Raw genomic sequence first — 16,326 nt, forward strand, 5'->3', positions numbered from 1 at the left:
TCTAGAACTTTCTACAAGGAGGTTTGGCAGGACCTCGCTGCCTAAACTTATTTAAAAAAAACACCAAGGCAGATGAAGACCATTCATCCCCACAGGAACAGTTTTCACTCAGTCAAGTCAACATCGACTTCCTTCTTAATGGTCGGAACAGATCCAGCAATGACATTCGTGTTTTGTTTTTTTAACATTTTTCATTGGTGTCATCAACTGTCTTAGTTCATAATAGACAATAATGTGTGATTTAATAAAAGTAGTAATCACAGGAGTTGACATCCCCGAGGGGGACTCGTGTATTTTCCAATGATGACAAATAGGTTAATATACATTTAGTATGCGCCGGAAATCCACAGTTAAGTTAGTCGGTACGTTTGATCGGGATCAGCGCGTCACTGTCCGGGCCAGGAGGCTCTGAGGTTAAGGAGAATTAACGCGTCGCAGGGGGCCAAGTAGTAAACTCCCAACTCGTTCAGGGCGGACTGCGGCGAGGGCTCGTCCCTTCCCGTCCAATCCCCGCCGTTCTCCGCCGAAGACGACTCCTTGATCAGGTCCCTCAACAGGATAGCGGAACCCACGTTGAGGCACAAGATGATGCACGCCTCCTTCACGCTGGGAACGCACAAGACGAAGTCAAAAATATGTTTGTGCTACTAACTTTTGAAAATCACAGTTGCCTTGTGTGTTACAATGTAAATGTCAAAAATAAACTTATTATTTCCATCTCTAAAGGTACTTCCTTCTTTGAGGCGACTGCAAAATCCACTTTCACGGCACTTGTATACACTTACTGCTTAAAAAAGTTTTCAGGGCGTTTGCAGTAGTGACCAAAAAGAGGGAAAAGGTTTCTGGTCATGTCGAACTGAAGCTGAGCTGCTCCTCCGTCGCTGAAATTATTGGACAGGACCACCTGTGGACGCAGAATCAACTTAATTCAAGGTGGGCAAAAAGTCGGTGGACAATTTTTACAAACAACTAACAACGACTAATACATCATTTAACTCAACGAGTAAAAAGACAACGGTATTAAGTCTTCTGGAATTATTTATCCTTGAAATTTGGCTAACATGTCTGAGACGTGGGAGTCTCCGTGAAATCCTTACTTCCTGATAGAGGAAGTTGTCCAGTCTCTCAGCGAGACCCTGCCAAGCCAGCTGGAACAGAGACAAGCTCAAAACCTGCTGCAGGTTCAACAGACTGTCCCTGACGCAAAGCATCATGGGACACGCAGAACTGGACAGAGACGTGGCCGACAGGTCCTGCTGGGACGGATGAGAGAACCACCTGCGCGGGGAAGACAACACAGGCGATTGATGCTAGGCTAACGCTAATGGCTCGCCGCCACAATAATAATAATCCTCACCTGTCTCGGCAGTACGCTTTGGCTTTTTCCGTGACGTCCCTCATGATGCCGTCCAGCAGCCGGCCCATCATGTCTCCTCGGAGCCGATCCAGCAGGGCCAGCAGGCCGTCGAACAGCGAGCTCTCCAGGGAGGCCAGGCGACCCATCTCCGTCACCCCGAGGCTTCCCGTCCCCGCCTCGTCCCCCAGCGACACGGCCGCCTGCTGCAGCTGCAGGAAAAACTAAACGGGGCGGGGGGAGACTCTGTCACGTCGGTGGCGCCGCTCCTGTGTTGAGAGAACCCAGAACTGGGTCTGGTTGCTCATTACATCATTGATGTTGTTCAAAAACAACCGCGATCATGCATTTTCTTGTTGTAGTTGGTCAAATTTACATTTTCCTTTCACTGTTAGTGTCCCGTTGTTACTGCGAGCGTGTTCAAGCTAAATATGTCGGAACAACCCAAGCCGTTCTTCGCAATGGCACAAATCAACCGGGCCCTCACCACGTTGTCCGCCCAGTCCGTCAGGATGGTGGAAATGTAGTTGACGGCGTTGAGTATGGCGCAGTAGCGCGGACCCAGCGGGCAGCGCGACTCCTCCTTCATCACCTGCAACAAATGCAAGACTAAAGTTGTCAGTCCAGCGAAAACCTCCGCCCGAAGCAAAACAAACATCATTTGGAGTAAAGACAGTCACGTCGTGTTCTGTTTTCATTAAAAGGGAATGGAAGGACCACAATGCACCTTTTTGCTAATATTATACAGTTTTTATGCTGAATACGAATCTTAAATCCGTTATGAAGGAAACTTTTATTTTTCTATTCTCTGCAAGAAATGATCACACCCAAGGTGGATTCGCCGGAAAAAGACGGAAACAAAGCGGAAACAGCCGATCAGGGGCGTGACGGAGGACCTCGTGACAACAACTTGGATGCCGTAGGCATACACTAAGAACTCCGATGAATTTTTCAATAAGTCGAGCGATGAAAATTATTCTGAAGGGTGCCACGAGGATGGAAGGAAGAATACAAGCTTGATGAAGGCGTTACAAGTTATCAATTTGAGCCAGTTAGACAGCAGACGAAGAAGCCGACACAGCAGTCAGACCCATCGTGGAGGATATGCCTCGTGTTGGAAATAGTCGGCTGGTAAGCGTTTGTGAAGTTCCTGTTTGGTTTACTTTGTCATAAACTGATAAATAGTAAATAAAAAGTTTTCGCTCTTATTTTGAAATGATGCCACCGCCACCTGCTTTGTGATTGGGGTACGCGACGACTACTTTGCGTGTAAAATGCTTATTATTGCACCAAAACACACAGAAGCCCATAACGTTTGCTATATTTTCACAAATAAGTAATAATACAATAATATCGTGCTGCTTTCTTTCGGTTTGTCCCGTTAGGGGTGGCCACAGCGTGCCATCTCAGATAATTGTTTGCAACAGTTTCAATAATAATAATAAATCATTTTTACGGATTGGTTTTAGCCTACGTTTTTCGAAAATAGTCCACCCAGATTTTCCGACGTCAGAGGCCCGCCCACGAAATGAGTCATTTTGCAGGCAAGAGAAACAAGGTCAAAGTTCGCAGACTTTAAGTTATAAACACTTGGATTTTTTTGGGTAAAAACATCGAATAGGATATGCATTTTATGGAACAGTTGAACAAATATTTTCATCTACATAAGATAATTTGCGTTAGAAATGACACATTCCATACACTTGAACAGAGGCAGCAATTCGCTACACTGACGTAGACTAAACATTTATATTAATACTGATTAGTTCCAAATTGCCCACGTTAACTTCCACTTGTAATTGTACTGGAAAGTTTGTGCTAATTTCTGGAAATGTTCCCATTTGCCATTATTACCTGCGTGAGTCGTATACGGAAGTCATCAACCAGCTCCTTCTGCAGTTCCAGAAACTTCAGCTGTGCGGACGGGCAAGGTAATTCCCGGTAGCGGTCTAAAGAAAATCAATGAAAATTATAATTCATCTATAAAATTTCATTAGAAAAGGATTTTTAAAACTCTCGCAATGTTTACCTGTGATGACCTCCAGCAGAGTCATGAACATTTCAGCACAATCCGGGGACTTCAACTCATCCATGTCTCGGATGTCTTTGTACTGAGAGCTCCAGGCGCCCTCCGCCGACAACATGGCGTCCACCTTCTCCAACGCCGCTGCGCACACAACACTGTTAGAACGGCGCCGATCCCCACGTGTGTGTTGGGGAATTTGCAAACTTACTCTTCTTCTCCACCGTCAGCCACTTTTGGAGGACGGCGTCATCCAGCAGCAGGTGGAGCAGGCCCGGCAGAGGCGCCGGGTACGAGTGGTTGCGCCGCAGCTCCTTCTCGAACTGCAGGACTTCCTCCACCAGGTGGCAGAAGAGAGTGTCGTCGTGCAGCAGGCGGGACGCGTCGCCCGCCACCTTCTCCTGGACTAAGGACACAAGGCCTCGACAGAGCTCCGCCTGCATCATATCATCATCGCATTAGTAGAATTACGCCCAGTATTTATTCTGGAATATTTGTGTATGCACATGTTCAATACAATATTATGTTTATTACACACACCCTGGCATTGATGGCGGCATTAGCTCGGTCCAGGATAGGTTGGATCTTCTCCTCCATGAAGCTTGTGCTGTAGCCTATCCACATCAGCACCTGAGTCAGGTACCACTCTGGCTGAAAATGCGCACGCGCGCACACACACACACGTTTCACAAACAGAATGCAAAATTTAAAAAAAAATAAGACCAACCAAGATCAACCTTGCTGGGGGAGTTGGTCTGTCGATTGCCGTAGAAGTGGTATCGGAACCGCTTGCCGAGCGGCTGCAGCATGATCTGGATGGGGAGGCAGAGCGGAGAAGGAACTGGCCGGCTCTCGGCTTTGGAGGGGGGCGGCGTCCTCTGAGAGACGAGATCGTCGCTGGACGGTGATCGGTTAAGGAATCTAAAGGGTTAGACCGCGGTCGCTCCGTAGACTTGGACACCGGCGGTTTTAAAGGAGAGGATACGATGTCTGCAGGGCCAGCAACTGTGTGACCAGAAGCTCCAGCTGGCTGGCCAGCTCTTGCCCGTTGGCGGTGGGCGTGAGGGACTGGGTCGGAGGCGAGATGATCGGCCAGTGGAGCTGGGTCAACACCTTCTCCAAATCCCTGACAATTGCGCACAAGAGGATAGAAACAAATGATGAACAATTTTGCTATCTTCAAAACATGCCATGTGAAAAATCTGCTGGTTTTGGTGTGGTTGGAATCTATTTCACTTCATATCAATGGGAAACATCTATTTTATTACGTGCTACATCACAGAAAAAAAAAAAGGTCACATTCTCATACAGATGAAGAGGGCGCTTTACCCGGCCAGTCGATCCTTGATGATCTTGTGCCAGAAGTGAAGAGTTTCCCGGAGGAAGTCGCGCAGGTGAGAGCATTTGGACTGGGTCAGGCCGGCGTCCATCGCCGCCATGCTCTCCACGGCCCTGATGGCCTCCCACACGCTGCTCGTCATCAGGCACTGCTGGACGACGGCGCTACGGAAACAGGGCGCGCGTGGAATCAGAGACGTTCTGAAAATGAATAAACTCATATCCAATCTTTCTTTTCCTACCTGAGCTCTTCGATGTGGTGAAGGCAACGGAGGTACATCATGTGTCTTTCTACTGTCTCCACTTGGATCAGTTTCTGGCTGAGAGTGTCCATCCAAGGCTGGGCCATCTGGAGGTGCTACAAGAGGGAATAGAGAATTATTATTAATATTTGCGGAGGAAATTGGTATATTCACTTATGGATGAAAGATGAATCCCTACTCCCAAATGCATTATTTTGGGGGGATACACTTCCCAATGACACTAGTTTGTACAGTGACGCATACATATGAAATCAAAACCCTGTACTACTGTGTACCTGTTGCAGTTTTGCAGAAAGGAGTTTCTCCCTTTGCAGAAGTTCTTCCAAAGAAGACCTGGCATCTTCGGCAGCAGCCAGAGCCGCACACACCTGGGGAGGCACTGAGCTGGACACGGTCAACACCTATGGGACACACACGGACGAGTCAATTCCAATACGTCTCGTCGTAAATTCCATTTCTAAACTATTTTAACCTGCTCTTCCAATTTTCGATTGTCCTCTTTTAATTTGTCCAGCAGACTGCCGACGTTCTTCAGGGATTTCACGTCACTGCCCACATCCGTCTCGATAAACTTCACCACGCAGTCACGGAGTTCGTCGGAAAGGTCCGAAAAACACGAACTGTCAGGACAGTCTGTTAAAACGGGATTTAAAGGCTCCTCTGCCACATTTTCTGTGGCGTCTTCATCGGCTGCGGACGCCGCCATGTTGGCTCTGACAGCCAACGAACTTCCTGCCACGAAAGAAGGTCCTTTGTTGGGGAGCGCTTGTTTTAAACAACTACGCTCTGCGCGCGGGCGGCAATTGGGAGCAAACACGTTTTAATATTACCCAGCCCACCAACCGGGCTTTGTAGTTGATTAAATTCAAAACACACCACTAACTACTTCCGTCGTACTTACAAACAAATTATACATATTGTTGTTGTTTTGCATTGCACAGTAAAGTCTTCCACATATGTTTCCACACCATGTTAATACGTGTTCAGGACAAATATGTACACTACGGCAAGATATGATAAACCTTATACACCAGAGGGCGGTAGAGCCAAAAAAAAGATCGCTCGGTTATGAATGACGTTTCGAGCTTACGAACGGTGCTGATGGAACAGAAAATACATTGTCGCTGTAAATTACATATACAAGCTAATTTACTTTTTCTAATCATTTTTATACTGACAAATATATACAAAGATATTGTAACTATTTTTGTATTTTATGTTTTATACCATCTGTGAGGTGGCACGGTGGATCAGCTCGTAAAGCGTTGGCATCACAGTTTTGAGGTCCCGGCGTCGGTCCCGGCCCCGCCTGTGTGGAGTTTGCATGTTCTCCCCGCGCCTGCGTGGGTTTTCTCCGGGCACTCCGGTTTCCTCTCACATCCCAAAGGATGATTCTGAGTGTGACTGTTTGTCTCCTTGTGCCCTGCGATTGGCTGGCAACCCGTTGACAGCTGGGATTGGCTCCGGCACTCCCCGCGACCCCCGTGAGGATAAGCGGCAAAGAGAATGGATCTGTGGGGATGTCAGAATTTCCGTCTCTCAAAACACTAAGTCACATCAACAATGAAAACCACCTATTAAATGTGTAGTCTTACAGGTGCATCTGCACAATTCTGTATTTCAATTTTTATCAGTCAATCATTTCCAACTTATCCAGATTTCTGAATTACATAGGAAAAGTCCCATCTCATTTCTATATTAGAGTTAATTCTCCTTATGTCAAATTTTCCTGAAATTGAAAATTTCACATTTCCAATAGCTATAGGCTCCAATAAAAATTAAAATATAATGTGTGTGCACCCGCAGATAGTGAAACCCTGGTCTACTACGTACAAACGTCGGTGACTCAACTGCCTACGACACGAATTAAAGAGACTTGTTTGACATTCAACCATCTTGAGGCACAAATTGACGCAGTGCACTACGGTGGCATTCTCGGGCCAGTCTTTTCCTGTTAGTGCTTCCGATGACCTTTTTGGACGTGTTCTTACGGGCTCGCCCTACGGCGGCCGAGTAAACCCCCGGCGTCGGAGAGCGGTAGTATGACATCCCCGCTTCTAATGATGTCACAGCTTTCGTACGCCGCCCGGGGGGGAATATTCCGAGAGGTGGCGGCGCACAGGAAGGCGATGCGTGCGTCGAGCCGCACGCGAATGACAGGTACTTTCGAGGACAATGCAAGTATTCGCAGCACATCCCATATTCCAAAAGGCATTGAATACTGACTGTGACATAAAAATACTACATCTATATACATATATATATAAAATGTAAATATGACTGCGCACAGACGCTCCCCATCCCACCTTTCGTGCACCCCACCTCCTCCGTGAAAGAAGCGCGCCAAAGAGGAATAAACAAAAATGCTCCAAGACAGATTGGCCAATTTTGTGACACAACGTACACAAAAACTGGATCAACAAAGTATTCAGGATAAGCTGCGAAGAATTATGTGCGAGATTTCTTAATATTTTCCTCTTTTTTTTTTTTAAACAAACATTCACTGCCATTGACGGCTTTACAAGTCAAACATCCATGTTAACTGGGAGGGCTGGCTGTGAATGAGTTTAATTTAGCTACAAATCCCTCCCAAAACTCATCATATCATGTAATGTGCGTAGAATTTAGAGGGGTGGAGGGGGGAAGAAAAATGTATATATTTTCTGAATTAGGCTGAAACATAAAAATTGGAAAAACCTTGGGTACCTTCTTTCCCCTTTTCTCCTACACAATAAACCATTTCATGAGATTAGCACAGTTGTCAGCACTATTTCAACGTGCGGTCTCAAAAGCTGTTCAATATTTTCATTTTACTAACTAAATCTTGACAAATCACTCGCATCAGTTTTGCAATTTAAAAAAAAAAAAAAAAATCAAAATCCCTTCACTGTATCACTAGTAACTAGTATCAACGTTTCCTCGTGTGTGATGTCAAGCCGTGATTCAGGATTTGCCCGAGTACCATGTCAAATGTTTGACCCCACTTTAACCTGGCTCGGCCCCACCCCTTCGCTCTACTCGTCACTATTAAAGACAAGATTCAGAGAGGGACCATCACTGCGTAATCCAAGAAAGGACCACCTCCTCGCACTGCAGGATGCCGGGAAAGCTCACGTCAGGTACTACCGTCGCTCTGCGTGCCGTCTTCGTTCTCTGCATTTATCGTGTCAATCCCTCCGCCCAGTTTGGCTGTTACTGGCCGGTCTCACGTCAGGCGGCGGACCCACTTCGGTGACTGCGGCGCCCGTCTGCGCCAACGGCCAGGCCGGGTGCCGCGTCCGCTCGTTGGCCAACCTGTTCGACAGAGTCATCCAGCACTCGGCCAGGATGCACGGCATCTCCGATGACCTTCACTCCGACTTTGTAAGTCACATTTTTCGTCAGTCCCGCATGTACGCGAAATTACATTTATATTGGGAAGTGGTTGAGGTCCAGTCGAAATTGATTTTATAAAAGATTGAAGAAACCTACTGGAAGATGTTTTCAAGTCTCTAAAAATATAAACTCGTATATAAATATTTGTTGTGCTCACTATATTCTCAAAACTGTTTACTTACTCATTGGGATTAAATGCCGCATCGCACTGTAGTACAGTATAGGCAGTCGTCACTGCTGTACTCCCACGAACGATGACATTTCCGTGACATCAGACCTTTTGATATTTCTGCGTGCACCGACCAGGAGCAGTTCTTCGTGCCTAGTAGGAATCACATTGGAAGGCTCAGTCGCAACTGTCACACCGCCCACCTCATCACCCCAGACGGCAAGGAGAACGCTCAGAGAATAGCGGTACACTCGGCTATTTCCACAAATATTCCGTTTAATCCGACAAGTCTCCTGAATCGGAATTTTATAACCGCACGCTCGATTGTCATATTTGGAATTCCAGCGCGAGGAGCTCACCGAGGTGATCCTGAAGCTCCTGGTGGCGTGGAGAGACCCCCTCTGGCACTTCCACCAGATGGCGGCCCACCACCACGACCCGGCCAACTTCAGCTCCGACAAAGCCCTCGAGATGAGCGACATGGTGCGTGAGCTACGCATAGGCGTGGAGAAAGTGGCCCAGAAGGTACCACTCTTCAAAATGAGTCGCTTCAAACATTTCACATGATAACGCAGACTATTTAGCAATGTTCCCTCTAAGTTGCACAACTACACATTTGAGCACTTGTTGGACTCTCTGACCGAAGAGGAAAACAGATCCCGCGCAGTGAACTACAGCCTGACGTGTTTTTTTTTGTTTTTGATTTTTTTAAACACGGCAGCACACTGCCTCTCACGAAGAGCTGCTGCTTGGGCACACCAAGCCACACACGCTACTTCCTTGTTTGACACCGCCCCCCTCCATTTTAAAGGGGTACACTGATAATTACAAACACCGCCCACCACCGACGCTTTAGTAAGAAACACAGTCTGGGCAACGTAGAGCAAAAGACGAGTTAGACATGCTGCTTATGTTTCCTCTAGATAATAGTGACAAAAGCATTGAAAAAAAAAAAAAAGATGAAATGCTGTTGCTTTAATGAATGTTGGAGTATGTGAATATTAATAATAACAATGAAGAAAAAGTGGTGAAACTGGATGAGATTTTCTCTTTTTTTGAGTAAAAAAGGTCTGGTCTGAAGCCAAAGTAGAAAGTACAGGATGAGATGGTGTATAATGCTAAAATTCCACCTTGGCACAGCCTGATCGAGGATGAAAGCACACACGATACAGTGCACAAAAAGCAAATTCTGTATTTTAAATATAGGAGGCAACATAACATTAACCCTAAAACTGTTTGGGAGCATCATTCAGCTTTCAACATGCATTGCGAAAGATATTCTGCAAGCAATAATTCAATTTTACACAGAGAAAAACAGACGGGAATATCATTGTGGGTTGAAAAAAAAAATGCAACAAAGTTGGAAGCGACATTTCACATTTATAGTTAATAGTTGGCTTGCTATGTATTTGTATTGTAATGTATTTTTCGTTTGTTGAAAGGGGGCCCTCACGGCTTAGTGTGTTTGCTCAGACACGTCAAAAATTAGACGGAACATTGCTATTTTGGTATGTTTTTCAAATGTTTCACAAAGGGTTCCGACCCGATAAGTTATACAGATCATAGCGCAGGTTTCTGCGATACTGTATTGTGCGTTCTCTCTCTACCTCAGATGCAGACACTGGGGATGATCAGCAACTCCGTCAGCAGCCCGTCGTCTCCGGAGGACCTGGCCCCCTCGGGAACCGGCGAGTGGCGCCTGATGAAAGACCACGAGCTCCTCTACTGCTTCCGCCGTGACTCGGACAAGATCCAGAACTATCTGAAGATCCTCAAGTGTCGCATCGTACCCGACCACGGCTGCTGAACGGGAGACAAGTATCACGGAACCATTTGGAATCAAGAAGCTCCCCTTCCTAACTACACAGATACTGTGAAAAAAAATTCTCCTTATGATAAGCACAGAAAAGGAAATTTTGTTTTCATATTACGATGTATTTCTTTTGCAATGCATATCTAACTATAACGCAATATTAAATGTCAGAACAAATCTTTGCGCTCACCTGTTCATAAATGATCCTTCGTAGTTGACTGCAACACAACAATTAGGTGTCACGCCGCCTCCTTTTAGTACGCAAACCTGATTTTGGATTTGGAAAGTTCTTATAAAAGAAACCACTGCACCCAAGGAAAAAGTCATAATTTTTCCCCAAATAAAGTCCCACTACGATATAATAAGGTACCGAGGAATCGTTGTTGCAATAAGGTTTTTTTTTTTTGGCAGGCCGCTCCCCATAGCTAATTCCCTTTGCTGGCCCCAGCGTGAATACCACCGCATGGTACGGGTGTCCCTAATTTTGTGGTGGGTGCGTAGATATGACCCACAATGTGACAAAGAGCCTGTGCGGAAGATCACTTAAAAGTCATCAAACGGGGAAAAATTTTAATTCATGTGTTTATTAATAGTCTTAAGTCGTAGAAAAAAAAAAATCATGTGTGATAGCGTGAGATGTAATGGAATTTCAAGATGCGGCCGCTACGTTGATGATCTCCGACCTCCCGCTGGTCTGCTCCACGCAGGCCACGTGGAGGGAGCCGTCCCTGCAAAAACACACGCCAACCGTTGGAAAGACGCACGCCACGTGTCGGTGACGCCAAAAGTACCTTTTCATGGTGACCACTGTGTCGATGTTGTGGCACTCCTTTTTGGGCTCCAGGCCTCGCAATATTATCTGTACAAGCGACACAAACCAAAATATTTAAATCGATGATGTCGCCGCTGTCACAATTCTACTCCTCCCACGTGCTTAAACAATTTCTCCTTATTTAATACACTTTTCGGACGCAAAAACACCAAATGCACGTTTGTGCCGGGTATTAGCGTACTTTGGCGAGCTTCTCTGGCTGCTCTGAAGCGAATCGCTGGTAAATCTCCAAGCAGAGGGACGAGAGTTGGCCTCCGCCGCTCAGCGTGTGATTTCGCCGGGCGGGAAGCGGCAGGCCGGACGGGAGGAGCACCGTGAATGCCTCGGCTCCGGATTCGTCCACCTCCTGTCACACGCGCAAAAGACATTTTCGCTTCAATCTACGGAACACACCCAAGCGTATGACGTCAATTCACGATTGCGGACGACAAGATTAGCGCACGCTGAAGATTTATCACAAGTTGACAAATGCTCAATGAGGAACGGTGCAAAAATATGGTGGAAAGGCGAAAGTATTTCGACAAGAGCGAGATATTATCTCGGGTTCGGTGAGAATACCTTGACGAGGATGTCCGAGGCGGACACATCCACTTGGACGGACTCCCCGTCGGCGACGAGGCCGTCCCTGCCGGCCAACAGCCCCGCCTGGAGGGCCGCGCCCACCGCGATGACCTCGTCGGGAGGCGCCGAGCTCAGCAGCTCCACATCGGGGAACATGTCCCGCAACATCTGCTGCAGGCGAGGGATCCGCGCCGACCCGCCGCACAGGATCACCTGCCGCGCGGACAATTTCAGCATTTATCCTCCCGACTGTCAACAAACGCCCGACGATCAGAGGAATTGATGATCCCGTGGTCCGGGCGTGTTAAAAACGGAGAGAGGGAGGGAGGAGGACATACCTTGTTGATGTCACGAGTGGAGAGTTTGGTCTCCTCCAGCAGGCGCCTGATTGGCTGGATGCTCTTGTTGAAGAGGGAGGAGCAGAGCAGCTCAAATCGAGCCCTGAGGGGAAGCATACACGTTAAAGCACATTATTTCATTTTTATGAGGACATTCAATACAGCTTAGGAACTATTATCACTATTGTAAAAATGTCGCATTTTCATCTTCTAGAATTCCACGTTTGCAATGACATTCCCAAACTTTTCCACATTTTCAACATATTTACCTCCTCCAACGTTTCTTGGCATTCCACTCAATCAGGACTTTTTGGGATCTTTCCCATTCCTATATATTCATAACATAGTTTACCTAGCATAGTTACCTCCTTCCATGTTTTAACAATTCTATGATTTCCACAGCATTTCTGCCAGGCTTCAACTTTTCAGTATTCCCGCACAATTCAACTCTAGTTTTAAAATGTTCTATTTCAATGACTGGTCGATAACTTTAAATCATTTGACATGTACTGCTATTTTTGTGTGTGCATACAGCAAAGCCACGGTTCTCGAACCTCGTTGTTTTTGTAACAATTCGGGTTTGAGACGAAAATTGAGATTTTTTTTGCTTCTGTTTTCAAATGAAAATCGGTATTTGAATGCCCCCGACAAAATCCAGAAATAACATATTTCGTGCGGTCAGACCAGCTGACCCACGACGCGATTTGTTGCGAATCCCCACACCGCTGAAAAAAACGTTCACGGCGCAAACAGTTGACCCAACCACGACGCGTTTCGTTATTGTCTATTCGAATCCCCCCCCCCCCCAAAAAAAAAAAAAAAAAACAAATAACATAACGCGCGTGCCCCAACCAGCGGATTTTTGTAGCTTCTATACAGCAACGTGTGCCGGTAGTGACTGCTGTTTTTCTACTTATCGAGGACAACCATATTAACCCCCAATCATGCACTCCCAGCATAGCATACTCTACTACTAAAGCATACATTTTAAGCAAAAATTAAATGTATTTCTTCCATTATTTTATTATATAGAGTATTTAAACTGTACATGTATTTCTATTATGCAGTTTATTATCAGGAAAAGCTAAAAAAAAAATGATTTGAAAAGCTTAATTTTTTAGGATTGGAACGCATTATTTCTTTTTCCATTCATTATAATGGGAAACATCGATTCGGTTCTCGAACAAATCCCTTCTCGAACCATTTTCTGGAACGGATTGTGGTCGAGAACCGAGGCATCACTGTATATATATATTTTTTCTATGAATTACTTTCCACTCACCTGGACACATTGCAGTCAAAGTCAACGCCATCATGCAGGGAGTCCACAAAGCAGTTGGCCGAGCCCAACGTGGACAGGGAGTGCTTGGCCATGTCTGCTCCGTTCATCAGCTTCAGCATGGCACGGGCGTTGCCGGTCACGTCGTGTTTGAAAGTGCTGCACGGCACGCGTGAACGAAAACGGGGAAACGAGGAGACGGCCAACAATGAATCGTCCGCAGAAAAAGTGGACAACGGTGACGGATCGGCGGGTACCGTTTGAACTCAGTGGCAAGGTGCTGGGCCAAGGCCTGCGTGAAGCTCTCTCCGCCGATGCTGTGGTCGGTCTGGGTGTTCAGGACCCGGAACATTCCTCCGCTCACCTGCAGCGCGGTCACGCTCAGAGACGTGCCGCCCAATTTGTAGACTAGAACGTGGCTGAAGACACAGGAAAGGTGTTGGGGGTTCTCAAAGGAAGTCATCGAAAGACAGAAAATATTAATCACAGAAATGGAGAAATGAGAGGGCTACCTTTTTGGAGCAGAACAGTCCTGCCCGATGTTGTAGGCTAAAAGGGCGGCGGCGGGCTCATGAATCAACCTGAGGACATTGAACCCGGCGGCTTCGGCGGCCTCCCTGCGCGACCAAACAGCCCGGTTAACACGGAACCGCGAGAAAAGAAACGTGGATGTGACCGACCTCAGGGCGCGCTTCTGAGGGGGCCCAAATTCAAACGGGACGGTGATGACGGCGTCGGTGACGTCCGAGCCCAGAGCTGACTGTGCAGTTTCTGGAAAAGCAAATGTTAAACGCATGCGTCCAATACATGTCCACTTGTTTTTGTCAACGCTTGTTACCTTTCATCTTGTGCAAAATGAGCTTGGCCACATCCTCCGGAGAAAAATACTTGCGTTGTTCTCCTGCCGTAATCTCGTAAAATGGCTTCCCGGATCGGTTTACCACCTGTGTAGAACGCGCGATGCTCACAAGTTAATTATTATTATTTTAGTGGTAAAGACATTAAAACAAACAAAATACTAAAATCACCTGGCACTTGGTCTGTGACCTATGAGCTTGTGTCTCAGCATCGTCAAAGCTGCTCATTGAGAAACAAGTCAACAGTAAAATGGTTATTTTATTTCAGCAAGTTCTTACAAGAAGTATTAAGCGTATTACAGCGACACAACAAAAATTATGACATGTTGACTTGAGCTATTGATTGAATTTTGAAAATGAAGTCAAAAATAGAGTTTTCCTTTTATTTCAATACTACGTTAAATTTCATTCTCTTCTCTCTTTATATATATATATATATATATATATATATATACACACACACACACACACACACAACTTTAGTCTCATAGGGCCCTTTAATCTGAAATAATCTCTTTAAAAATAACTATTGTCATAATATTATGAGTAATATTGAAAATAAACATATTTTCTGCCACTTTATCTAAAACAAATTAAAAACTACTTTTTCCCCGTTTAACATTTCAAATGTTCACCTGTCCAGTGTGGCTCCAACAGTATTTCGTATAAAGTCTCCCCCCCCCCAAAAAAAAAAAAAAAAAAACGATCCAAAACGGTTGCGTTACCTTCTCCCCAGGACTTGCTTGACCTTCACGACCGTGTTGGCGGCGTTGCGGACTCGCCCTTGCTTGGCTGCAATGCCCACAAGCTGCGGAAGACAAATGCAGATTATTAAACATTTCAGGCGTCCTGCCTGGACACCCCAGTAGGGATGGGCAAGAAATCGATTTCATCAATAAATTCTAATTTATTTGGGTTTTTGTCCTCCATTAATAACGTGAGTTCATTTCACATTATCTGTAAATCTGACATATTTATTCATAGCATTAATGTGGAACTTTAACACTGGAGAAAACTCCATATTTACCATGAGGAGAAATTCAGCGTTATCCCAGAAAGGGAGACAAAAAAAGTGAACTGGAATATTTCAACACCATCCATTTTTAATGAATTGTACCTGCTCGCTGTCTCTGTAGGCGACCACAGCTGGAGTCACTCTGTCTCCTGCATCGTTGGCAATGACATCAGCCCGACCGTCCTACACACATTAACTATTGAAACCAAACTCAACAGACAAAATATCCCGCCCACCCCCAACCAAGATAAATACACACACACACACAATATACATAAAACTGTGCGACAAACGGTAAAAACGACTAAACCACACAAGTTGTTTGCATTCAGCTGAGCTGTACAGCACCGGCATGGAAGTTAGCATGTTAGCATTTGCCCAAACTAAGGCAGCCTTGAAACCGAAATATACTATTGGATAACAAATACTGGTCCTGAATTATGACACAAATGCAACAACAACGCGAAAGGGACGTAAGCGGCGAGACGTTACCCACCTTGAATATCGCCACACAGGCGCATGTGTAACCGAAATGAACGCCGATCGCGGCCATGATGGACCAACTGCAACCGGCGTCACGTGGTCGCCAGGCGTGCAAACGACATCCGGGCGAGGCCTTCACAACAAAAGCATCACACTTATGCCTACAAAATAAGTTTTGTTCGATTTGGAAATACTGTACTGTACTATTAGTGTGACTGAAAAAAATTGCTCAGAAATATTATTTAAGGACATAAAGCATCACACCAAGCGATTAATCAATAATACAATTTATCTTATTTATGAAGAGTATATGTTAAATTACATAAACTGTAACTTAACCAGACGTGATTCTATCGGAGGTTTATGGGTGCTGCGCTCCTGGCCGTGCAAAATTTGTGTTCAGCAATAATTGTGAAATCTGTTCAAAAGATTTTTTTTTCCCAAAGAAAGCATAAAGAAAGGAAAGCATTTTTTTCCTATTAGATAGGGCTATGTCCCGACAAATTGATGTTCCTCCCTTCACTTCGACATAGTTGCTTGACACAGAGATGCCACCAGAAGGTGTCAATACAGCATTTTTATTAGATCACACGTGGCTCGGGATGACCTGGTGACCTTTCCAGTAA

The 16,326-nt window shown here is 45.7% G+C and overlaps 3 protein-coding genes across 5 annotated transcripts in view; 1 reads left to right on the top strand and 2 right to left on the bottom strand.

Moving 5' to 3' along the window:
• The window catches only part of prl2 (prolactin 2), a 118,316-nt gene extending 107,914 nt beyond the window's left edge, over positions 1-10,402 (top strand). Inside the window, exons 2-6 of one of the 3 annotated variants that reach the window (XM_061806149.1) lie at positions 6,263-7,138; positions 7,915-8,341; positions 8,660-8,767; positions 8,868-9,047; positions 10,135-10,402. In XM_061806149.1, the coding sequence (XP_061662133.1) occupies positions 7,949-8,341; positions 8,660-8,767; positions 8,868-9,047; positions 10,135-10,329 (876 nt within the window). In that variant the 5' untranslated portion in view covers positions 6,263-7,138; positions 7,915-7,948 and the 3' untranslated portion in view covers positions 10,330-10,402. Of the gene's footprint in view, positions 1-6,262; positions 7,139-7,615; positions 8,342-8,659; positions 8,768-8,867; positions 9,048-10,134 lie in introns of those variants that run through there. The other 2 variants (XM_061806150.1, XM_061806148.1) reach the window with 2 other exon arrangements.
• Positions 387-5,710, bottom strand: rint1 (RAD50 interactor 1). Its single transcript, XM_061806118.1, has 15 exons — positions 5,451-5,710; positions 5,254-5,379; positions 4,958-5,073; positions 4,707-4,880; positions 4,363-4,503; positions 4,115-4,274; positions 3,918-4,028; positions 3,589-3,814; positions 3,384-3,521; positions 3,209-3,303; positions 1,842-1,946; positions 1,358-1,578; positions 1,098-1,278; positions 786-904; positions 387-606 (listed from the first exon to the last, which is right to left on the bottom strand). Exons 1-15 carry the CDS (start codon positions 5,682-5,684, stop codon positions 387-389), a joined length of 2,367 nt encoding a protein of 788 aa, XP_061662102.1. The 5' UTR covers positions 5,685-5,710.
• Positions 10,403-10,900: 498 nt separating the features above from the next.
• On the bottom strand, positions 10,901-15,833 carry hspa14 (heat shock protein 14). The gene is made up of 14 exons (XM_061806689.1): positions 15,714-15,833; positions 15,320-15,400; positions 14,928-15,010; positions 14,374-14,422; positions 14,184-14,289; positions 14,026-14,116; positions 13,858-13,962; positions 13,603-13,764; positions 13,349-13,504; positions 12,067-12,169; positions 11,726-11,941; positions 11,349-11,513; positions 11,127-11,194; positions 10,901-11,063 (listed from the first exon to the last, which is right to left on the bottom strand). Exons 1-14 carry the CDS (start codon positions 15,768-15,770, stop codon positions 10,985-10,987), a joined length of 1,521 nt encoding a protein of 506 aa, XP_061662673.1. The 5' UTR covers positions 15,771-15,833; the 3' UTR covers positions 10,901-10,984.
• Positions 15,834-16,326: the final 493 nt, after the last annotated feature.

The sequence above is a fragment of the Syngnathoides biaculeatus genome, chromosome 20 (assembly GCF_019802595.1).
Source record: "Syngnathoides biaculeatus isolate LvHL_M chromosome 20, ASM1980259v1, whole genome shotgun sequence".
Lineage (NCBI taxonomy): Eukaryota > Metazoa > Chordata > Actinopteri > Syngnathiformes > Syngnathidae > Syngnathoides > Syngnathoides biaculeatus.

Excerpts from the sequence above, each read along its gene's own strand:
- rint1 (XM_061806118.1), bottom strand. The coding sequence starts at position 5,684 with ATGGCGGCGTCCGCAGCCGATGAAGACGCCACAGAAAATGTGGCAGAG. Across the intron at positions 1,947-3,208 it reads TCCGTATACGACTCACGCAG|GTGATGAAGGAGGAGTCGCG; the intron begins GTAATAATGGCA and ends CATTTGTTGCAG. Across the intron at positions 1,579-1,841 it reads CGGACTGGGCGGACAACGTG|TTTTTCCTGCAGCTGCAGCA; the intron begins GTGAGGGCCCGG and ends CGCCCCGTTTAG.
- hspa14 (XM_061806689.1), bottom strand. The coding sequence starts at position 15,770 with ATGGCCGCGATCGGCGTTCATTTCGGTTACACATGCGCCTGTGTGGCG. Across the intron at positions 14,423-14,927 it reads AAGCAAGTCCTGGGGAGAAG|CTTTGACGATGCTGAGACAC; the intron begins GTAACGCAACCG and ends CTCAATGAGCAG. Across the intron at positions 13,505-13,602 it reads CTTGCCACTGAGTTCAAACG|CACTTTCAAACACGACGTGA; the intron begins GTACCCGCCGAT and ends CGTGCCGTGCAG.